Below are 13,193 nucleotides of genomic sequence, written 5' to 3' on the forward strand. Positions count from 1 at the left end.
ACTGTGAAACATGTGTAGCATATATACAACTACTGAAGTAAAGAGCTGAATAGAAAATCATCTTTTCAAGGTTTTTCCCCCCATTCTTCTCAGGGAAGGTATACTAATGTTTCTTAAAATGTTTAAGAGATGTGTTCTTCATGTTTAACTCTTAAGTTTACTGGAAGGTGGAGGGAAAGGCATTTAAGTCAGCAAGGTAGTTTATGGACACATGAAATCAGGCTTGTGCAGGGATCATGTCCGATGCTGGCTTTGCATCTGGTTTCAACTATAAAAATTATAATCATATCAGATACAACTTAAAACCTGATTTCTTTATCTCTTTGGTCTCAGTTGGCACATTTTTAGTCAATGTAAATAAAAGGTAAATATCCACTAATGAAGCATAGAGTCTAGGTGGTGATCACAGTTCCCTGCTGGGATTTGTATTATACCACTCACTCTTTTTTTTTTTTTTGGAGACAGGGTCTCAGTTTAGTACCCTCGGTATAGTGCCGTGGCATCACAGCTCACAGCAACCTCCAAATCCTGGGCTTAGGTGATTCTCTTGCCTCAGCCTCCTGAGTAGCTGGGACTACTGGCGCCTGCCACAACGCCCAGCTATTTTTTTGTTGCAGTTTGGCCGGGGCCGGGTTTGAACCCGCCACCCTCGTTATATGGGGCCAGCGCCCTACCCACTGAGCCACAGGCACCGCCCCACTCACTCTTGATCAAGCTGACAGCACCTGAATCCACCAAACAACTCTTGCATCTTAATTTCGTATTTTGATAAATTTCCAAGATACAGCATGAACTGTGCAATGAATAACTGTGTATCCATTATTCAATTTATTAGTTGGTTATATTTTGCCCCATTTGCTCTGAATTTCTCTCATTTCTATGCGAAAAAGTTACAGACATCATGACATGGCAATCAGGATGAAGTATTTAAGATAATTTATGTAAGCATAGTACAGTTATCTCATTTAAGAAATGTAATGTTGGTGAAATGCTCTTATTTAAATATATGGTCTGTATTTATATTTTCTCACTTGCCTCAGTAATGTCCTTTATAGCAGTTTTTCCCAAGTCCAGGATCCAATGTAGGATCACACGTGGCATTTAGTGATCATGTCATTTCAAAGGCCTTCAACCTAGGGGAGTTGCCAGCCTGTCTTGATCTTTGTGACATAGACATTTTATTTAATTTATTTATTTTTTTGAGACAGAGCCTCAAGCTGTCGCCATGGGTAGAGTGCAGTGGCATCACAGCTCACAGCAACCTCCAACTCCTGGGATCAAGCGATTCTCCTGCCTCTGCCTCCCAAGTAGCTGGGACTACAGGAGCCCGCCAGAACGCCTGGCTATTTTTTGTTGCAGCCGTCATTGTTGTTTGGCGGGCGTGGGCTGGATTTGAACCCGCCAGCTCAGGTGTATGTGGCTGGTGCCTTAGCTGCTTCAGCCACAGCACAGGCGCTGAGCCGACATAGACATTTTAAACAGTCCAGCCAAGTTATTTTACATTGTGTCCATTAGTTTGGATTTATCAGATTGCCTTCTCATGATCTTACTGATTAATTCTTTTTTGTTATTACAAAAAAGAGCCTCCATAGGGAAATATTTGAACATGTAGACAGAGACAGCAGCATAGTGTACATCCTACTCAGTCTTATCGGCTATCGGTGCATGGCTAATTTTGTTTTATTTATAACTCCCCTATCCCAGATCTTTTAGAGGCAAATCCTACTAGGTGTTATAGCTATCCTTTCTGCAGGTAATATTTCCATGTTTAGCTCTAAGAGATAAGGACTTAAAAACTTAACAATACTCTTTTAGCACCATAAAAAGAAACAGCCTTGCTCATGGAGGTACATCATGCTACCTGTGAAATGTTCTTACCAAAAACTTGTACCTCAGTGTGATTACCTGTCTAGCTCTAAGTGCCAGTTTACTAGAAATACTGAGATGGGGGGAACAGGTTAAACAATACAGTGGGGGGCGCAGTCAGCAAATTCCAGGGCGTGGGATCTCTTTAGGAAAAATGACATACACATAATAAAAGGAAAAGGAAGTATGAACCTGTGGATTGAAAAAGACTTAAGAGGAACATCAACTAAATGTAACATGTAATCTTTATTTGGTCCTGATTTGAACAAACTATTTTTAAAAGATTAAGAAAAGAGAGACAGTTTGGGAATTTGAATGCTAACTGACTTTGTGCTACTATTAATCAGTTATTTTAAATTCAAAAGTTCTTACCTGTTAGACATACATATTGAAACAGCTGTGATTAAATGCTATCTGGGACTTGTTTTAAAGTAGTGCGAGGATTGGCCCACGTTGATCATTGTTGAAACTGGACGATGAACGCTTACCGTCCATTATTCTCTTTCTGCCATTGTGTGCATTTGAAATCATACAAAAGAAAAATAATTTTTTTTAAGAGAAGGGCCCGCAGTGAGTCTGTTTTAGATATTTGTGATGTGCATACCATGTTGTCATTGTTTACTGTTATCAGATTATCTCCAGTGTTAGCCTCCCCCATCAGATCATCAAGGTGTAGCTACGTAATAGTGTGTGCTTTTTTGAGTTGTTTGTGAGACTTACTTTTCGATTTCTGTCTCTTTCATTTAAGGTAATGAGTATGGTGTCAGGATTTGCACCATTAATTTCTGCAGGTATCTTCTCAGCTACTCTTTCTTCAGCATTAGCATCCCTTGTCAGTGCTCCCAAAATATTTCAGGTATGTTAATTGGCTTTATTAAAGGGGGAGACTAAAGTAATCTTTTTCAATTTGTGATTATTGTTATTTTTAAATAATTTGCTTCTGTCTACCACCAAAGAAACACATTTGTTTCTGTCACCCACATATATATATATGTGTGTGTAGGATAAATATGTATGCATTTATATCAAGATAGACATATTTAATTTATGTGTGTGAATGGGTAGATTTATATAAATGTGTGCATTTACCTACTGTCAAGTTATAGTCTGAATTGTTTTTTTTAGAAGTGATGATGGATTTTTGCTTTTATGATACACTTAGTGTAAATTTTCAAGATGTCTTTCGAAGACTAGCAGTGCAGTTTGAAACCTTAAATCAGAAATAGTAAACTATCTGTGCCCCAGTCAGCATGATGTCAACCTAAATATTTTATTTTACAAATATTCGAATGCCTAATTTATGCCACATGTTGATTAGAATAGACATTTTCTTTCTTTAATGAGCATGAAACAAACAGCTGATGCTGATAGGGACTACTTTTTGTTACTAAATCAAAGAAATGGAATGTTGATTCTGCGGCCTTGTTTTAAATGTTATATTTATAGCCAGTGAGAATATAGTAAAGGGGTAGAACATATTTCATGAAATACTGTTCAATAATGTTTTTAAGTAAAGTGATTAAATTTTATAATTAGGATTTTTATCTACTTTTAGATTTGGAGTTGTCTTAAAGTAGGTCATACGTAATGTCAGACCAAATTTCTAACATTATTTTATTTGTATATCGGCTTCTCTGATTTCTTATTCACAAAAGAAAAAAAAATGAATTTCAGTATGGGAATTAGCTAAGGCAGATAAAAACTTGAGGAATATTGTAAACCAGCTACACTTGTGACGTTTGAAATGTTTGAATCTCCTTTATATTTGGTAGATGAAGTAGTATGAGACAGGAAAAAAAGAGGACCAGGAATTAGAAACTAGAGTTCCATTCCTGACGAAGTTCTTATCACTGTGAGCAAATCTGTGTGTCTGATTTTAATACATCTCATTTTAATGTTTCCATTTTCTCATTAGGCTCTGTGTAAGGACAACATCTACCCAGCTTTTCAGATGTTTGCCAAAGGTTATGGGAAAAATAATGAACCTCTTCGTGGCTATATTTTAACATTCTTAATTGCACTTGGATTCATCTTAATTGGTTAGTTATATAAATGACGTATTAATGTAGATTTTGGTGCATATATAGTATTAGCTCTAAACATTGAATTATTATCAATAAAATATTACTTGAGTTAGTATAATAAGTTTCTACTCAGATGAGAGAATATTTATAAAACACTGTGAATAACAGCACTCTGTACATTTGCTAAAATTATTGCCATCACTAAGTGGCTGTTGGGGCTAAAAGGAATACCCACATTCTTGTCCCTAAAGTAAATATGGTAACAACATAAGTGAAAGGATTCAAGGATTCCCTGTGAGGGCAGTGCCTTTGCTGATCTATTTTGGCACTTTTGCCTCTGAGCAAAAGTGAGGTCCAGTGGGTCTTCCACTACTAAAGAAGACGTTAGACTTTTAAAGAATTTTGTATAAGTCCTGAGATGAATTGATACTAAAAGGCTAATGACACCACTAGGCATTGCAGGGCTGTGTGGGAACTAACTCTGATGTGATGCTGGGAATGTGTATTTGGTGCAGCTACTTTGGGAGAACAAGTTGGCAATACCTAGTCAAGTTTCCTGTGATCTAGCACTTCTTATTCTAGGTATGTAGGCCACAGAAAATTGCCTATATGTTTCAAGAGCCATGTCAAGAATGTTTCCAGGGTCATTAATTATAATAGTGAAAAATGGAAGCAACCTAAATCAGTAGAAGAATGAAATTGCAGAATAATATACAGCAGTAAAACATGAAGAAATCTGGTTTTCATTATCATTATGCTGACTTTCAAATGTAATAAATGTAAAAGATTAAACTGCAAGAATGATGCATGTAAGAGATTATATATGTGACATTTATTTATTTTTTTATTCTTAAATCATAGCTGTATACATTAGTGCAATCAAGGGGTACAATGTGCTGGTTTCATGTACAATCTGAAATATTCTCATCAAACTGTTCAACGTAGCCTTCATGGCATTTTCTTAGTTACTGTATGTAGACATTTGTATTCTGCATTTAGTAAGTTTTGCCTGTACCCATTCTAAGATGCACGGCAGGTGTGGCCCCACCCATTACCATCCCTCCATTCCAACCTCCCCCCTCCCTTCCCCTCCCTTGGCTCTTTCACCATAGTCTTGTGCTATAGTTGGGTTATAGCCTTCATGTGAAAGCTATAATTTAGCTTCATAGTAGAGCTGAGTACATTGGATACTTTTTCTTCCACTCCTGAGATACTTTGCTGAGAAGAATATGTTCCAGCTCCATCTATGTAAACATGAAAGAGGTAAAGTCTCCATCTTCCTTTAAGGCTGCATAATATTCCATGGTATACATGTACCACAATTTGCTAGTCCATTTGTCGGTCGATGGGCACTTGGGCTTCTTCCATGACTTAGCAATTATGAATTGAGCTGCAATAAACATTCTGGTACAGATGTCTTTATTATATTGTAATTTTTGGTGATTTGGGGTATATACCTAGTAAAGGAATTATAGGATCTAATGGCAGGTCTATTTTTAGATCTCTATGTATTCTCCAAACATCCTTCCAGAAGGAATGTATTAGTGTGCATTCCCACCAGCAGTGTAGAAGTGTGCCCTTTTCTCCACATCCACGCTAACATCTCTGGTTTTGGGATTTTGTTATATGGGCTACTCTTACTGGGGTTAGGTGATATCTCAAAGTAGTTTTGATTTGCATTTCTCTGATGATTAAGGATGATGAGCCTTTTTTCATGTGTTTGTAGATCATGCATCTGTCTTCTTTAGAGAAGTTTCTCTTCAAATTCTTTGCCCACCCTGAGATGAGATCATTTGTTCTTTTCTTGCTAATACGTTTGCGTTCTCTGTGGATTCTGGTTATTAGACCTTTATCGGAGGTATAACCTGCAAATATTTTCTCCCATTCTGAGGGCTGTCTGCTTGCCTTACTTACTATGTTCTTGGCTGTGCAAAAGCTTTTTAGTTTGATCAGGTCCTAGTAGTGTATTTTTGAAGCTGCTTCAATTACCTGGGGGTCCGCTTCTTAAAATACTCGCCCAGACTGATTTCTTCAAGAGTTTTCCCTGCACTCTCTTCTAGTATTTTTATAGTTTCATGTCTTAAGTTTAAGTCTTTTATTCAGTGAGAGTCTATCTTAGTTAATGGTGAAAGGTGTGGGTCCAGTTTCAGTCTTCTGCAGGTTGCCAGCCAGTTCACCCAGCACCATTTGTTAAATAGGGAATCTTTTCCTCACTAAATATTTTTAATTGGCTTGTTAAAGATCAAATAACGTTAAGTACCTGGATTCATCTCTTGGTTCTCTATTCTGTTCCAGTCATCTACTTCTCTGTTTTTGTACCAGGCTGTTTTGATCACTATCAATTTATAGTACAGTCTCAGGTCTGGTAGTGTGATTCCTCCTGCTTTGTTTTTATTTCTGAGTAATGTTTTGACTGTTCAAGGTTTTTTTCTGATTCCATATAAAACAAAGTATTTTTTCAAGATCTTTAAAATATGACAATGGAGCTTTAATAGGAATTGCATTAAAATCGTATATTGCTTTGGGTAGTATAGACATTTTAACAATGTTGATTCTTCCCAGCCATCAGCATGGTATGTTTTTCCATTTGTGAATATCTTCAGCTATTTCTTTTCTTAAAGTTTCATAGTTCTCTTTGTAGAGATCTTTCACATCCTTTGTTAGGTATACTCCCAAATATTTCATCTTCTTTGGCACTACTGTGAAAGGAATAGAGTCCTTGACTGTTTTTTTTTGTATTGGCTATTGTTGGTATATATATAAAGGCTACAGATTTATGGGTATTGATTTTGTAGCCTGAGACCTTGCTGTATTCCTTGATCACTTCTAAAAGTTTTATAGTAGAATCCCTAGTGTTTTCCAGATATACGATCATATCATATGCAAAGAGTGAAAGTTTGATCTCTTCTGAACCTATGTGGATACCCTTGATCGTCTTTTCTTCCCTAATTGCAATGGCGAAAACTTCCTTTACGATGTTAAAGAGCAATGGAGACAAGGGGCAGTCTTGTCTGGTTCCTGATCTAAGTGGAAATGATTTCAATTTAACTCGATTCAATATGATATTGTCTGTGGGATTGCTGTAGATGGCCTCTATGAGTTTAAGAAATGTCCCTTCTATGCCAATTTTCTTAAGTGTTCTGATCATGAATGGATATTATCAAAAGCTTTTTCTGCATCCATTGAGAGAATCATATGATCTTTACTTTTTAGTTTATGTGCTGAATTTCATTTATAGATTTACGTATATTGAACCAGCCTTGCGATCCTGGGATAAATCCCACTTGGTCGTGGTGTATAATTTTTTTGATGTGTTGTTGGACTCTGTTTGTTAGGATATTTTTGAGTATTTTAGCATCAATATTCATTAGGGATATTGGTCTGTAATTTTCTTTTCTTGTTGGGTCTTTCCCTGGTTTAGGGATGAAGGTGATGTTTGCTTTGTAGAATGTGTTGGGTAGTATTCTTCTTTTTATGCATTTTGGAAGAGGTTTAGTAATATTATAGGTACTAGTTCTTCTTTAAAGGTTTGGTAGAATTCTGACGTGAAGCCATCTGGTCTTGGGCTTTTCTTTTTAGGAAGATTTTGTATAGTTGATGCTATTTCAGAACTTGATATAGGCCTGTTCAACATTTCCACTTCGTTCTGGCTAAGTCTTGGTAGGTGGCGTACTTCCAAGTATTGGTCGATTTCGTTCAGATTTTCATATTTCTGAGAGTAAAGTTTCTTGTAATATTTGTTAAGGATTTTTTGAATTTCTGAGGGGTCTGTTGTTATTTCATCTTTAACATTTCTGATTGATGAAATTAGAGATTTTACTCTTTTTCTCCTGGTTAGGTAGGCCAAAGTTTTATCTGTTTTATTGATGTTTTCATAAAACCAACTTCTGGATTTATTGATCTGTTGTATAATTCTTTTGTTTTCAATTTCATTTAATTCTGCTCTGATTTTGGTTCTTTCTTTTCTTCTGCTGGGTTTGGGGTTGGAATCTTCATTCTTCTCCAGTTGCTTGAGATTTCCCATTAAGTTATTATCTTCCTCTCTTCCCATTTTCTTGAGGAAGGCTTGCCGTGCTTCGAATTTCCCTCTTAGGACTGCCTTTGCATCCCTAGAGGTTCTGATAATTCGTGTCTTGATTGTTGTTTTGCTCCAAAAATTTGGTGATTTCCTTCTTAATCTCATCTGTAACCCATCTATCCTTCAGCATAAGGTTATTTAGCTTCCATGTTTTTGTATGGGTTTGCAGATTCTTGTTGTTATTGAGTTCAACTTTTATTTCATGATGGTCTGAGAAGATGCAAGGAATAATTTCTATTTTTTTAAATTTGCTGAGGTTAGATCTGTGGCCTAGGATGTGGTCGATTTTGGAGTATGTTCCGTGGGCTGATGAGAAGAATGTGTATTCAGTTTTGTTGGGATGAAATGTTCTGTAGATGTCTGTTAAATCCACATGTTGAATGGTTAAGTTTAAATCTAAAATATCTTTGCTTAGGTTCTTTTTGGAGGATCTATCCAGCACTGGTAAAGGGTTGTTAAAATCTCCAACTTCTATGGAACTGGAGGAAATCAAGTTGTCTGTTAGAGTTTCTCTTATAAATTGAGGTGCGTTGTGGTTGGGTGCATAAATATTAATAACTGAAATCTCATCATATTTAGTATTACCTTCAACAAATATGAAGTATCCATCCTTATCCTTCCTTATTTTAGTTGGTTTAAAGCCTATTGTATCTGCGAATAGGATTGCAATGCCTGCTTTCCTTTTTTTCTGCTTTCCATTTGCCTGGAGTATAGATGACCATCCCTTCACCTTTAGTCTATGTTTGTCTTTTAAGGTAAGATGAGATTCTTGTATGCAGCAGATATCTGGCTTGAGTTTTTGTATCTAGTCAGCCAACCTGTGCCTCTTTATAGGACAATTTAAACCTTTCAAATTAATTGTGAATATTGATAAGCCTTTTGAGAATCCAGTGGATATTTTAATCCTTTTGCGACTGTGGAAGTTGGAATTTGATCAACATTTTCTGGGTGGGTTTACTTTTGTGGTGGAGGATGAGGCTGGTCTTTTGGAGGATAGGTCTGGAATATCCTGGAGAGCTGGTTTAGTTATGGGAAATTTCTTCAACATGTGAATGTCATTAAAGTATTTAATTTCTCTATCATAAATGAAACTCAGTTTATCTGGGTACAGGATCCTGGGTTGAAAGTGATTTTGTTTTAGGAGATTAAAAGTCCATGACCATCCTCTTCTAGCTTGAAAGGTTTCAGTCGAGTGATCTGCAGTTATTCTAATATTCTTCCCCTTGTAGGTGATGGTTTTCCTTCGTCTGGCTGCTTTCAGAGTTTTCTCCTTCATATTAAGTTTAGTGAAATTGATTATGATATGTCTGGGGGGATATCTTATTTGTGTTGAGTTGTGCTGGAGTTCTGAAACTGTCTGCTGTCTGAATTTCAGAATCTCTTGGCATGTCTGGAAAGTTCTCTTTCATAATATCATGGAGTAGAGACTGTGTGCCTTGTGAAGCCACTTCATCGCTTCTGGGGATCCCTATAAGATGAATATTGGTTTTCTTCAAATTATCCCAGAGCTCTCTGAGAGAGTGATCTTTTTTTGTCCTCCATTTCTCTTCCTCTTTGAGGGTTTGGGAGCGTGCGAAAGCTTTGTCTTCAATGTCAGAAATCCTTTCTTCTACTTGCTCCATTCTGTTACTGAGGGATTCTACTGTGTTTCTCAGATCTTTGAGGGTTGCAACTTCTTGTCTCAATGTGTCAAAATCTTTGGTCATTTGGTCTTTGAATTCCTTGAATTCTTGAGATATCTTTTGGTTTACAGCTTGGAATTCTAATTTGATCTTATTTGCTATCCAGATTCTGAATTCGATTTCTGACATCTCAGTTATTTGTTTCGTGCATGGGATCTTGTGCTGTGTCTGCCCCATTGTTCCTTGGGGGAGTTGATCTACTCTGATTATTTATATTGCCAGTGTTTTTCTGTGGATTCCGTGTCATGATTGTTTTTCACAGTTGCCTCTGGTCGTCCTCAGAGTTGGGGTGGTGTCTCTCCGAGATTAGGCCCCTTGGGGATCACTCTATTATTGCTGGATATTTGTAGGGAGTGACCCTGTGTAGCACCTCTGGGGCTGCCCCAGCCAGGGAGTTCTGGTTGTGGGAGCAGCTTCCGAGTGTGGCACACCCAGATGGAGCAACAGGGCGGGGGGTGGTCCACATGGTTCTGGGAGTGCCTGGCGCCTGGTGACTTTGGCACAAAGAGCCCAAGGCTCCAGCAGTCTCTGGCCAGGAGAAGGGCTCCGTGCAGAGGCACGGAGGGCTCTGGAGGGCACGCGGCTATTAGAGTCCCTGGCCAGACGAGTGGTCCGGTGTGGAGGCAGTGAGGGTATGGGAGGGAGGACGTGGGGTTGCGTGGGTCCCAGAGTTTCTGTTCAGGCCATTCAGTGGCCCAGCATGGGCTGGTCGTGGGTGGAGGCCATGCTTGCAGTGATGTCTGGCCTGCTGTGGGTTACAGGTCACGGGGCGTGGGCTGTGAGGCCATGGGGCTGCTGGTGGAGATTCTGGTGGGGGTGCTCTGTGCGGCCTCCGGAGTCTCTTGCTGGGGTTGGAGGGGGGGCACTTGGACTGGCAGACAGGGAGGGGGACACTGCTGAAGAACCTCCTCCCTCAGTCTCAGCAGGGGTTAGGTTTCTCGTTCATTGGGTAAGGGGGGAAGGGCGTATTGGAAGTTCAGAATGGCAGGGAAGATCTTAGTTTGATATTTCTGCCTAGCAAGAGAGTGTTCAGAGTCATGGCGTGGTCCCTCTGAGGAAGTAGTCCCACTTCCCACAGCACTCACTGTAGGGTGAGGCAAGAGGTCCAGAGTTCACAGCCCGTAGCAAACCTGCAGGAGCAAACGAAGAGAGATAAGAAAGGAGACAGAAAGGGTGGCGCCTGTGGCTCAGTGAGTAGGGCGCCGGCCCCATATGCCGAGGGTGGCGGGTTCAAACCCAGCCCCGGCCAAACTGCAACAACAACAACAAAAAAAAATAGCCGGGTGTTGTTGTGGGCGCCTCTAGTCCCAGCTGCTCGGGAGGCTGAGGCAGGAGAATCGCGTAAGCCCGAGAGTTAGAGGTTGCTGTGAGCCATGTGACGCCACGGCACTCTACCCCAGGGCGGTACAGTGAGACTCTTGTCTCTACAAAAACAAAAAGAAAGGAGACAGAAAAACAAAGAAAAATCACAGCTTTCTTTGGGGAGGGGATGGACGCTCCTCCTTTCAGATGAATTTTGTACCTGAAGCTTGGTTTCTTGGAGTCGCAGCTTGCCTTAGCAGAGGTGACCTGCAGTTATCATCTCTCTCTCGGCTGGGCTCCCAGTCTTCAGCTTAATTGGGCTGTTTCTGGACATTGTCTTCCCTTTTGGACAAGAGCCTCCCTCAGAAGCTGCTCTCAGTTGGCCATCTTGCCCTTCTGTCCCTATGTGACTTTTAAAACATCTGAAACAGTACTATATAATGCATGTAGACCAAATATAAATAATAAAATTATATAATATAATTGGACAGAATATGCCAAGTTTGGCCTAGTGAGATATAAAGGAAATTTCAGTGGTATGCATAGGGTTTAATTTCTGAAAAATAATGTATAAGAAGCATATTTGGCAAAATGTAGATATTAAGTTTATGAAGGAGACATGTGAGTCCTGACAAATATGTTCATGAACTCATCCTAGAAAAAGTGCCACATCCCTCATTGCTGAATATCACTGCAGTCACCTTCCAGGTACTCCCTAGGCCACCCTTGAAAACAATTTTGCAACTCTTTTTCTGAAACAGCCATCAGAGCTGTTGGTATATTGCCCTTGATATTCTGAATGTCATCAACATGTTTTCCTTTTAATATTTCCTTTATCTTTGGATACAGAAAAAAGTCATGGTGGTCATATCAAGTGTTCCACTATAATTATTAATGGAGGGTGTTCCAATATAATTATTTGTTTAATGACTGCAAACTCCCTCACAGAGCCATGCGAGCTGGTTCATTGTTGTGGTACAAGAGCCATGTATTGCTGGCAGAAAGTTCAGGTCATTTTCATCTAACTTTCACACAGCTTTTTCAGCACTTCCAAATAGTAACCCTGGTTAACTGTCCAGGTGGTACAAATTCATCATAAATAATCCTTCTATTATCAAAAAAGATTAGCAGCATCGTTTTGACTCTTGATTTGGTCTGGCGGAACTTTCTTGGTCCTGGAGAACTGGCTGACTTCCACTGTGCACTTGGACGCTTTGTCTCAGGGTGGTATTGGATGTTTTGTCACCAGTGATAACATGGCCTTAAACATCGTCTTGCCTCTCTAAAAGGTCCTGGCAAACCTTGACTCTGCCTTGCTTTTGTTCACTGGTGAGCTCCTTTGGGACCATTTTTGCAAACACCTTTCTCATGCCAAGATTTTCAGTTAAGATCTTCTTAGCTGTTTCTCTATCAATGTTAACTTGGTCTGCTGTGCTTCTTAAAGCCAGGTGATGATTTTGACACACAATTCGATGAATTTTTGCAATGTTTTTATCAGTTCTACTTGTTTTTGGCCATCCTGAACTTTCTTCGTCAGTGACACTTTCTCTCCCTCAGAAAAATATTTAATCCAGGTGTACATTGCTGTTTTCTTCCTGGCGTTATTCCCATAAACTTGGACTAATCTGAGTTCACTTTCATTCTTGTCAAGTTTAACAAGAAATTTAATGTTTGTTCGTTGTCTAATTCAAGCCCTGACATTCTTATAATAGCACACAAATACACACCGGAGCAATGGTGTGCACCACTCAGCAGGATACCACCAAGCGCTGGCATAAATACAGCTGTGAGAGTGATAGTCCCAAGTTTAGGACCCTTACGGGGCTGTGTGGACACTCCTGCCAGCGTAAGCGCATGGTGGCAAGTTCGCAAACTTAATTGTCAGATCTCGTAGGTGTGTTATGCTGTTAGCTAAAAGTTTGGAGTATTTCATAATTTAAAAAAGTTAAAATATCTGATACATCAATCAATCTGCCTCTCTTTTCTTTACAGCTGAACTGAATGTTATTGCTCCCATCATCTCTAACTTCTTCCTGGCATCATATGCGCTGATTAATTTTTCAGTATTCCATGCATCACTTGCAAAATCTCCAGGTGATTTTACATTTTTTTAGTGTTATAATTGTATTAGTGCTTTTGAGTTAAGAGAAAATAAAAGCTTTGCACATTTTAAAAGGTGCTATGTGTGGAATTAGCTAGTTAATCCTTAGTCTGCCTTTATAATCAAATCAAATTGAGACT

General features: G+C 39.0%; 1 protein-coding gene across 2 annotated transcripts in view; it reads left to right on the forward strand.

Moving 5' to 3' along the window:
- SLC12A2 (solute carrier family 12 member 2) overlaps window positions 1-13,193 on the forward strand; it is a 104,824-nt gene that overhangs the window by 48,187 nt on the left and 43,444 nt on the right. For both annotated transcript variants that reach the window (XM_053566960.1, XM_053566961.1), the window contains exons 11-13: window positions 2,615-2,722; window positions 3,782-3,905; window positions 12,945-13,046. In XM_053566960.1, the coding sequence (XP_053422935.1) occupies window positions 2,615-2,722; window positions 3,782-3,905; window positions 12,945-13,046 (334 nt within the window). The remainder of the gene's footprint in view (window positions 1-2,614; window positions 2,723-3,781; window positions 3,906-12,944; window positions 13,047-13,193) is intronic.

This window comes from Nycticebus coucang, chromosome 17 (genome assembly GCF_027406575.1).
Source record: "Nycticebus coucang isolate mNycCou1 chromosome 17, mNycCou1.pri, whole genome shotgun sequence".
Taxonomy (NCBI): Eukaryota; Metazoa; Chordata; class Mammalia; order Primates; family Lorisidae; genus Nycticebus; species Nycticebus coucang.